General features: G+C 43.6%; 1 protein-coding gene across 1 annotated transcript; it reads right to left on the bottom strand.

Annotated features, from left to right (window-relative positions):
• Window positions 1-516: 516 nt before the first annotated feature.
• On the bottom strand, window positions 517-10,516 carry foxo3a (forkhead box O3A). The gene is made up of 2 exons (XM_041061412.1): window positions 9,191-10,516; window positions 517-3,918 (listed from the first exon to the last, which is right to left on the bottom strand). Exons 1-2 carry the CDS (start codon window positions 9,752-9,754, stop codon window positions 2,605-2,607), a joined length of 1,878 nt encoding a protein of 625 aa, XP_040917346.1. The 5' UTR covers window positions 9,755-10,516; the 3' UTR covers window positions 517-2,604.
• Window positions 10,517-10,763: the final 247 nt, after the last annotated feature.

Here is a 10,763-nt window from a genome sequence, read left to right as displayed (position 1 = left end):
GAAAAACTGAGGTCCCAACATTTGAAACATTAAAATAAAAAATACACCTCCTTCAGTCCTGCTAAATCTGTGCCTCCATACCGACTTGTTGTGGCGTATCCATGGAGACAAACATCTATGCAGCCGGGTTTCCTCTCCTTCATCTGGACTCAGACAGTGGCTGCATTTGATCTGTAGAGGGCTCTAACGTTACACTGGAGTGCTCCGTTTGTCAGGATACAATGATGTCAGCGCTGTTGTGCTTTTCACATACTTACCACAGCAACAACAATGTGTAACATACAGTACATGAATGATAAATTATGCACAGTGCAGCAGTTGTTGAGCAGCTCCTACCTCAGCATTCACAGCTCCTGCATTCAAAAACCTTGAGTTAGTCTGAGCGGGTCCATTCTTCTTGGATACAGTGTGTGATTGGTTCTTAGCTCATGATGTGATTATCCAATAGCAAATCACCTCCACAGAGCCTGCAGAGTCAAATCTGCAGCTGTGCAATTCATCTAGGGACAGAAATAAAAACAAAACAAATCAAATCAGGTATATCAAAAATTCAAACCGATATTCAGTGGTTCTTTAAGCTTTATTTACATGCACCATCTCTGATACAACCAAGATAGGAACTGGAATTACAACTGACAATGTCAACTTGATGTCTCTCTCTCTTCTCCTTTTTTTTTTTTTTTTTTGTAGGAGCAATAGGAAGAAATGAAGAATGGATATTGGCAGTGAGTGTTACTCAAAATTAATGTAAAAAAAAAAAAAAAGCTTCAAGTCAGTATTTGAACATGAAATCATCCATGTGAAGCTACAAAAATTATATTTGGAAGCACATTTGTGCAGAATTTATTTTTCTATAATAAAAAAATAAGCCAAAGGGATTAAATTTTTCTGTCACATTAAGGTCAGTTAACTGTAACTCCAATCGAGGGCACAATTTGACTGATTCATTCGTCGTATGTTCTGATCAATACCCAGCTGAGGTGGTCAAAATGTAGGCCAGGCTGAACAGACCATTAACGTAAAAGTGCTTTTACACAGCTCTAACCCACAATACATGGGGTAAAACATGCCGAATCACAACAAGAGAAAGAGTTAAATTTAGCAAGGAGACAAAGTCACAAATAAAAGGTAACCTTAAAAATATTCATCCTGCTGTTCCTACAAAAACTCTGCTGATGTAGTTTTTTTTTTTTTTTTGCCCTTATAGCACTGGTTCCTAATATTTATACACTGTATATCCTCTTATTTCCACTCTTCAAATGCAGAAACAGTTTGGCAATATTTAAAATACTGTGGTCGTCTTTCTCACTCAAATGGCAAAAATGGCTCTAAGATACTACACGACGTCCTCTCACAGGGTTGGAAACACTATTTTCCCCAGCACCTGCTGTAGTGCTGATAACAAAAGGGAGGTTACTAATGACGCTCCATCTGCAGCCACTCCCTGCTATCTTCTTATTTATAGCACCAAGAACTCCTTCAAATTAACAAACACCAAAATATTGTAGATGAGTGCTGTGAAGTCTCCGAGTGTGGTTATTTTATTCCAAATAGTCCTAAGTGTTTGCTAATGTAAATGGTGTCAACTAGAGCTAAATCATGTCCTAAATTCTGTCCTAAACTCTGTATACTGAACAGTACTTCCAATATTGCAGTAAGTGGAAGAGGAAGAGGAGGAGGAGGAGGAGGAGGAGGAGGAAGGAGATAGATGGTGAAAAGGGATCTGCAGCAGAAACACCATATCATCAAGACTTCAGTAATGCACCTCTTCAGAAGGAACAGAATTCACAGTAATGTCACTAAAATCACAGGGTAAAATTTGCTAAATAAAAATAAAACATTACATACAAAAACCACACAATGTAGATCAGTTCACATCTTGATAACATATTAACCTCTACAGATTGATATTTGGTGCGTGACTCGGTGCATCAATGGGGAAAAAAAAGCTTCATTAACGACTGTTTTAAATCTTTTAGTCCATTTAGGCTACGTCTCTCAAAGAAACTTTAAAAAAAACAAAACAAAACAAAAAACAAAAACAAAAGCTTGTCAAGTATCCTCCGCTGGAACGTAATAATGTAACATTCTCTGCAGCTTTTTTTTTTTTTTTTTTTCTGTAAACAGGCTGTCACCCAACAACAGGCTGACAGCTGGTTTGGCAAAAATGTTGGTTTAAGTATGAAAGGGTGTGAAAGAAGAGAAAGCAGGGTAAAAACATAATTCATCTTCAGTTTCATGTATCACTTTGTGATATGAGTGATTCCCTGAGACTAACACGAGTTGATGCTTTTCGTATAGTTTTAACAAAATGTCCTGTACTTCCAGTCAGTATTGTTGTTCACACCACCCAGGCATTGATCTTTTTAAAGAATTTTTTTTTCTCCGCTGTAAAGACACCATTGTGTGTCTCAGACACTTAAAATACAGTACTGAACTTAATGCCTCACATTAAAAATAATGGGAAAAAAAAAATTCTACATGAATACACTTTTACATACTTCCTTCCCTCTGGTTGCACAATGCAAGACAATGAAACTTAATTTACATTTTCCCCACTTCTGTTTTTTTTTTTTTTTTTAAACCGTGCTCTGACAGAGCTTCTCAGCTTGGGACCCAGCTTTGAGGGGAGGTCTGTTTTGAGCTCGAGAAGCTTCCTGAATTCCTGTTGGCGTTCTGGGCGGAGGTGAGGCGAGAGTCGAAGCTGAGGTCCAGGCAATCAGCGTCCATCAGTTCGTTGCGGATGATGGAGTCCATGTCACACTCCAGGCTGCCATTGAACACGTCGAGGTCGAGATCGGCAGGAAAGCGGTCCTGGCCGGACAAACCAGAGCCTAGCTGCATAGAGGCGTTCTTGCTGGGAGACTTCAGTTGCGGCTGCTTAGCATCGGGGCGACTGGCGTCGTTGTCAGAGGTTGACAAGCCAGCTTGCCAACCAGGCACTGAAGAGCTTTGGGCCTGACCCGCACCGGTGTGGTTCACCAGCATGTGGTCTTTGCGCAGCAGCATGGCGTTTCGGCGGGAGTTTTGCAGAGCGATGGCGGTGCTGGCCTGCGACATCAGTGGGTCAGACTGGGTGAGCATGACGTTGCTGTGGCTGTGGGAGTCCAGACTGAGCAGATCCTGCAGAGTCTGGTGGTCGCTGAAGTGCGAGATGCAGGAGAAGGTGGTCTGCTTGTTCTCCTGAATGGTCTGCATGGGTGACTGCCGCAGGCTCGTGATGGACGGCGGGCTGAAAAGAGGGTTTGGCCCGTAGCTGCCAGAGGGGCTACCCAGACTGCTTCCTGAGCAGCTGAAGGTAAACACTGAGCTCCCCTGACCGTTTGCTCCATTGTCTTCCTCTCCAGGAGGAGGCTGCTGGGATGCCGTCAGGCTGATATTGTCTAAAAGGTCGTCCATCAGGTTGTCAGAGAGCCCATCGTTGAGGTTCATGGTACCTGCCAAGTCAGAGAGCCCTGTGGGCCCCGTGGACGGGGACATGCTGCTGGGACTGGAGTACAGCATCGGGGAGAGGGGAGAGTCATCGTCAGGCACCTCGTCCAGCTCCAGGTTAGCCAGGATCGGGGACAGACGACCGCTGAGTGTGCTGGCATTGGAATTGGTCCGGGAGCGGAAGTCTGTCCAGGCGTCTAGCTCGTCACTGCTGCGGGAAGTGGGACTTCCTGTCCATTTGGAGAGGCTTGAGGAACTCTCAGAGCTGCCATCTTGAGCAGCCTGCAGTGAGGCTTTCTTCTTGGTGGCGCGTCCTCTGGCTCCTTTGATGTACTTACTGTTATCCATCGATACAGCCCGTCGTCGAGGAGCTTTACCTCCTTTCCCACCTTCTGGGTTGACCATCCACCAGGAACTTTTCCCTGTTCCTTCATTCTGAACTTTCACAAAACGACTATGGAGGGACAGATTGTGTCGGATGGAATTCTGCAATAAAAGGATGAAAACAATTAAAAGCATGTTTATATTTAATTAAAATGTGTATCAAAGCATGATTATGTACTTTAGAATTGATGGAGTTACAAACCAGTGATTTTAAAGGGAAACTACAGATACAGATTTTATCGCACAAAATTAGTCATGAGGGAAACTCCTCAGCCTTTACCATAAAACCAGTTTTATAAACTTTTCTGTGGTTTTGGAGGAGCTTGGTCAAGTCTGGGAAAATATTCTTGATTACGCCATCATCCAGGCTTGGACTCAGACAGAAATTCTTAACAACAAAATGTGGCCGTCCACCAGGATCATGAGGGACTGATGAAAAGATGTGGCTGATTGCATTACAGCTGCATCTATTTTGACCATTCAAGCCCCCAACTTTATTCAAGTTTGTTTTAAACTTTTCTGATCGTCTGTTCATGTTCATTGCCCTGTTGGATTTAGCAGATCTCAACAATTAACTTGAGTACAATGTCATAATTAAGGTAGAAAGGATGACAGGAACAAAAAATACGGATTTATTCTTCAAAATGTTATGAACTTTGGAGCTATTATACCTGTAAGAATTATTTTGTTGGTTTGTGTAGACTGAGATCAGAAATGATAAGCAGTTTTTTTTCGTTACCATCCTTGCACTGGTAGGAAAATAAAAACTATTAACAGGCAATGCTGAACATTCGGCGCTATGTGCCTCCTCCTTCCTCCCACTAACAGAAAATTGAAGGTTTTTGTCACTAAACCAACTATTAAAACCAAAAACTATGAACAATTCTAACCCTGCAGTGTCTTCTAAGAGACACGTTTTCTTTGCACCTCACACTGTGACCTATTTCTGGCTGCTCAGAAAGGTCTACAGGATTTCCCTGGAGATGTTCCCAACCATGTACAAAATTAAACAGCTGGAGCCTGCACGGCTGGCCCACACTATGGCTCGCTGCAGTAAGTAAGAAGAAACTCTGCAGTGATCTCTGCAGCCCAAAGGCCAACTTCACTGGGAGAGGGTCCAGCATAATTCTCTTAAGCTTGAATTAACTTGAGTAAACTGAGGTCCAATTTAAATCCATCTCCTAGAAGATTAAACTAATCAAACACTAAACAAGCTCAGCACATACAGTCTAAAACTACACAAGACTGCCCAAACAATATGGACCTGGAGCCGCAGCTGTGGAGGCAGTTGCTCTCCAGTTTTGTGTTGACTAAAAGATCACAAATGAGTGTTGGCCACAGTTTTCCTCTGAATGCAATGAGTCAATGGAACGACCCGTCGACATCAAACTTGCAGCAAAGCCCTCGCTTAAAGCCATTTAAAGGTTTAGGTCAACTAGCAAACACTTTCATCATTTACAACTACAAAGCACATGTGACTCAGAAATAAAACTCTGATATCTCATTGCCCTTTTTTTTCTTGCTTTCGCCCACCATAAGTTAGCTGGAAAGCTTGCTGGCTTTTATCAATCACTCAGAACTAACCTTTGATCTCCTATGTGGGCAAAATTAGAGACTTTGAAGGATAAGGACTGTGTTTTTAATATATTTTACTTATTGTCAAATCCCATAAAAAGACCAAAACCAATAACGTGTTAGTTTGTATTTTAATGCTTTCCAACTTCCCTTGTACCAAGTACATTTTTTTCCCTATTGTAGACATACATTTTTAAAGAAATGTTTAATATATTGGAAAATACACTTTGGTGGGAGTAAAAAGAGAAGATTGATACCACTCCCATATCTGTATGGCAAATATGAAGCTATAGCCAGCAGCCAGGTAGCTTAGCCAAGCATCCAGACTAGAAGGAGAGGGAAACAGTATGACTGCTTCTGCCCAAAGGTAACACTATTGTACATAGGATCAGCTAAACGTAACCTACAGCCAGTGTCCATATCGATCATAACGGCGGAGCATGTGACCCATATATCAAGCTTTGGATAAACAAACACAGCTTTGAGTGAGATCAATTCATTGTTGGTTTTGGTTGTTTTTTCATAGGATTTGTTAACAATAAGCAAAATAAGGAGTTTCACCTTAGCTTTTAACTCATTCCTGCTGCCATGTTGGTCTTTCACCAAACCCTGCACATTTCCTCTGACTTCGGCGTCAGCTGAAATGTGTCCATTTCCATTATCTCAGTTTATAACAGGAAGGCTGGGTTGCTAATTAAAAGTACATAAATCTTTGAAGAGTGCCAGAAAGATGAAGAGAGAAATCCAAATGTCACAGCAGTGCAGGTGTTAATAAAACACACAGGGAAGCAGCTCACACTGTTTGTTTGGTTTTAATTTCCTTCATTTTTCTTTTGCCAGCACCTGCGACCAGGCAGGATATGGATGTTTTTGGTATTTACACCTTCTCCAAAGGTTGATAAATGACCCTCGTGGAGGAATCTTTCTCAGGAGGTTTCTCTGTCTGAATGTGGCTGAAAAACTGCACAAATTCCCTTAAAACAACAAACTATATGAACAGTGTAAGAACAGCCAAACTGCTGCTTCAAAGTTTAACGCCGCCTGCTTGCTGAGGAAGCTGCAGCCTATTGATACATTTTTTTACTAGTTAAATTATGTCAAATTGTGCAAAATGGATTCAAGCTTTAGTCCTGCTACAAATTCAAATAGATCCTGATTAACTTTGTCGCCCAGTTTCATTCAAACTTAACGTAAACATAGGGTGTCTGCCAATTAGAGTCAAAACAATTAATCATTTAACAGAAAAAGAAGCAGTAACTATCATTTCAGTCACTTTTCCAGTAAAAATGCCCCCAAATCTGTAAATATGGCATTGTTTTTGACATTTTTTTCACTATATGGAAATTTTATAGGTTAAACAATTAATTATCCAAGATGGATAATCATCCAGTTCATACAAATTTAAAATCAGTTTACCACCATTCTCACTGTGTGGAATTCATTGGAATTAATGAGACAATATCATGCACCAAAACATACGGTGGTGCAAAAATTTAGCCAGCGCTTCACCACAACTGGGAATTTCATGACACTGATAAAGAAACAACCAAACCCCTTAACACGTTCATGCATTTTCAGGAGAATCTAAATAGTGACCTGTTCTGACAAACCCAAATTAATAAGATTGTGTTTAAAGATGTACTTCTCGTGAACTGCCTTAAATTGATACCAAGCACAAGATATCTGATATCACATTTGTCATCGGGGCCTGAACAGCCTGAGCGTATAATTGCTAAAAGACATGTGCAAGGCAAGCCAAATACCGAAACATGTTAATCATCCCATGACCTGAGTGAGAGAGAGTGAACACAATAACAGCCAACACCTGTCTTGCTCCATCTAATGCTCCATCTAGTGAAATCCAATACATAGCCCTGTAATAAACAAGTAAACCTTTGTGACACTTCAGTTTTGTTTGAGGCTGTCACAGAGGTTTTGATTCAATAAATGTGGTCATTTATGGGGCCATAAATTGCAGGGCTGCTGTATTCGATTGTACTGTATTGCAGCAGATGGATAAAACAGTCGTTACACCATGCAATAAAACACAGTTCAGTACAATATCACAATATATAACCTTAACATGAACAAAGAATTCAATCCAGTCCTCTTTTATGCAACCCTGCCTCTTAAACGAAAAAGCTAGTGGACGCGACTGCATCCATTAAGCTTCATAAAAGAGTTAAATTTTCTGAATGCTGCACAGGTACACATGGTATGAGCCACACAGCGTTTAAAAAGATAAATCACAAAGAGCAAACTCCTGCCTTCCCCTCCCCCACGCAGTCACAGCAGTGCTGCAGCACCCTTTGAGCAATGCCTCGTTCTGAGCGGGGACTGGAGCAATGCCAGTTTAGTCAGAGCCAGATCCAAAGAGAAACACTGAGCTTCTCTCACACTGCTACACATTGACCTACATAATTTATAGTCAGCTGATTGATTCTTGTGCCCGGGCCACATGAACAGACAGTGTGGCACATAGCAGGTCTGAGCTGGTCATCGATATTGGAAGCTAAATATTTCGTTTGGATCCACAACAAAGAGGAAATTTTGGGGATTTAAAAAAAAAAAAAAAAAGGACTATCCTCATGTTGGAGCTATGGATGAAGCTTGTCGTTGAATCTGATGTTATCCTGTTTTTTTGTTGTGTTTTTTTTAAATGGGAGTGAGACATTTGACAGGTCTGGATTTACAACCCCATAGTCCAGCTGAGGACATTTTTGCACACAGCCCCCTCCCACCCCCCTCCTCGTGCTGGCGACCAACCTTAAGCTGATAGCTGAATGTCACACAGCTACAAAGCATCTCCTAGGAAATGCTGATGTCAGCATTTCTGAAACCCTAACATTAACCCTTTCCTCTGCAAGCCACTGTCTGTCCGCAGCCACTGAACGCATCGGGTGGCAAATGAGCATCCAAACGTGAACGAAAACTAACCGCCACTAATCTAAAGCATTAACTAGCCATCTGATTCTGTGCAGATTAACCAGTTATTAGCATCAATTTGTTTCTCATGCAGACAGCTCACGTTTCATTTCACTAATTACCATCATGTCACAGCAACGTGACGAGGTTTAAAACGCACAGTCTTGACCTTTGCTGTAACGTCTTCATGAAGAAACTCCCTGGAATCTCTCCCTGCATCCCACATCCACAGTTGTGCCGGATTACAAACCTATTTCCAGAGTTTTTCAACCCCCCACCCACTCAATCTAAATCCTGCAAAGCTCAAAGCTTTCATCAGACTTGATTCCATGACAGATGAATTGGTTTTCCAGGCCGAACTAATCCTTAAAATCAAACAGAAGCTGGGACCTGCTGAAGCCTGTAAGATGCCCCTGTGCTGCAGCGTGACCAGTTTGCCTGAAAGTGAAATTAACTTTGCATTGCCTGTTCTGAGTCCCGACTTTCATACCCACTGCCTTGTTTTTACTAGATGAGTGTGTACTCTCATTTTTCAGGTGCATAACTAATGGTGTGTGTAATTTGATACACATGCTATTACAGCTGCACCCCTATATTTTGACAGCAGCTTGGATCTTAAGTCATTTAACACCATGTGCCTGTCAGGCAGCCACACAGTTCCCTGCTGATTTTCTACACTGACAACCACATATCCCCTCACAAAATGTGACCTAAAAATCATCCTGTAATATGGTGGTGTCTGCACATAACACAACCTGTGTTTGCACCCTCCTCCTCCATCTCCACATTAACCATAGCTGTGTGCATTGTGTGTCTTTACGTGACCACAGAATGGTCTTTGTTATGATGACAGCACCAGCATGTCACTGCTCACCTTCCAGCCAGCAGAGCTATTGCTGTCGCCTTTGTCCTTGAAATATGGCACAGACCTCACCATCCAGTCATAGATTTGGGACAAGGTCAGCCTTTTCTCGGGGGAGCTCTCGATGGCTTGGGTAATGAGGTCTGCATAGGAGTAGTTGCCCCAGGCGTTCCTGCGGGCGGAGGACTTCCTCAGCTGCTGGGAGGCAGAGCCGCCCAGAGCCGCGGCGGGGGTCTGCGCGGAGGAAGGCGAGCCGTCGGCGGCGGCCTCCTCCTTGCAGGGGCCGCGCTGGACCTCCACGGGCTGGGAGATGGAGCTGTTGCTGCTGCAGCTCGGCTCTCGGGGCTTAGTAACACCACCGCTGGCTTTCTGAGCGGCGCCGCTCCCCGTGCTGCCACCCTCATCATCCTCTTCCTCGGGGATTACGTCAGTGTCATTTGTCCCGGGCTTGCCCGCACCAGACTCCGGACGGGGCGGGGGCCAAGTGCAGGACCGCGGCCGCTTCTGGGGCTCGAAGTCCGGATCTATCTCAACGTTTAAGGGAGGCTCGTTGCCGATGCGCGGCGTCTCAGCCATGTTAATCGCAATATCTCGTTCGCTGCACAAAGGGTTATAAAATCACTCGGGTCGCATTCCATCAATGTTGTGTGCAGGCTTCGGGGACAGTTTATTTACTATGCACGATATGCAACTGTCCAGCCTGCAGCCCAGTCCCAGCACGTGTCTGTCTATCTGTCCTCCTGCGAGGCGTCTATCCGCAGCACACGGAGCAGATCGGGCTGTCCAGCCATTAACAAAACATTGCCTTTTCTCGCGCACAGCCCACACCCTGACCAACGTGCATTGCTATTTCGCGAAATGTGGTGTTAGAATGGGAAGAGACCGCGGAGAGCCTCGGAGGAATCCAATCCACGGCGTTCCTTTACAAGCGCCCGCGTCCTGCGCCGCGACCCTGCGACGTGCATGCCAAAAGAAAACGAAGACTACTTCATCTAATGCCAGCACATCAGCTTTATCATTCCGCACACAGCTGCCATCTTGACTATTTCCTTTCCCAAGTTCTTTATCATCCGTGCAGAGAGCTGCCAGTCGCCAGAGCAGTGCGCTGCTGTCCAGATACCATCAAGGCGGAGATTCGTTTCTCAAGGCCCTGCTACAGCTTAACAAAAAAAAAAAAAAACAAAGTAAAAAAAAAAACAGGGGTACTAGAGAAGTGTGGCGAGGCACAAATCCGCCCTCTCAAGAGCTAAGAAAAAAATAATAATGCTGCATTCTGGCTGTACATCTCTGGCATCTTCTACGTCTCCGTATGGCCAACAGCCTGCAAACACACTTCATTCAATCTGCTGCTGCTGTGGTTGGCGCAAACGCTCCGAGTCCGAGAGAAGGAGGGGGAAAAAAAAAACACGATCCTGCCCCCTGGACTGAACAGAAATTAAAGTGACAGTGTGGACATGTCCGCTCAGAAGTAACATTAGAGACAGAGAGACAATAATGCTCCAAAACATTACCAAAGCATAAGTAACAATACCAGTTACTCACCTGTACTGTGCTGCATCATTATCCTGAAGTCTGGAAGCAGGAC

Source organism: Toxotes jaculatrix, chromosome 17, assembly GCF_017976425.1.
Source record: "Toxotes jaculatrix isolate fToxJac2 chromosome 17, fToxJac2.pri, whole genome shotgun sequence".
NCBI classification, from domain to species: domain Eukaryota; kingdom Metazoa; phylum Chordata; class Actinopteri; family Toxotidae; genus Toxotes; species Toxotes jaculatrix.
This window is presented reverse-complemented; position numbering and strand designations above follow the sequence as displayed.

Excerpts from the sequence above, each read along its gene's own strand:
- foxo3a (XM_041061412.1), bottom strand. The coding sequence starts at position 9,754 with ATGGCTGAGACGCCGCGCATCGGCAACGAGCCTCCCTTAAACGTTGAG. Across the intron at positions 3,919-9,190 it reads ATAGCTCTGCTGGCTGGAAG|AATTCCATCCGACACAATCT; the intron begins GTGAGCAGTGAC and ends CTTTTATTGCAG.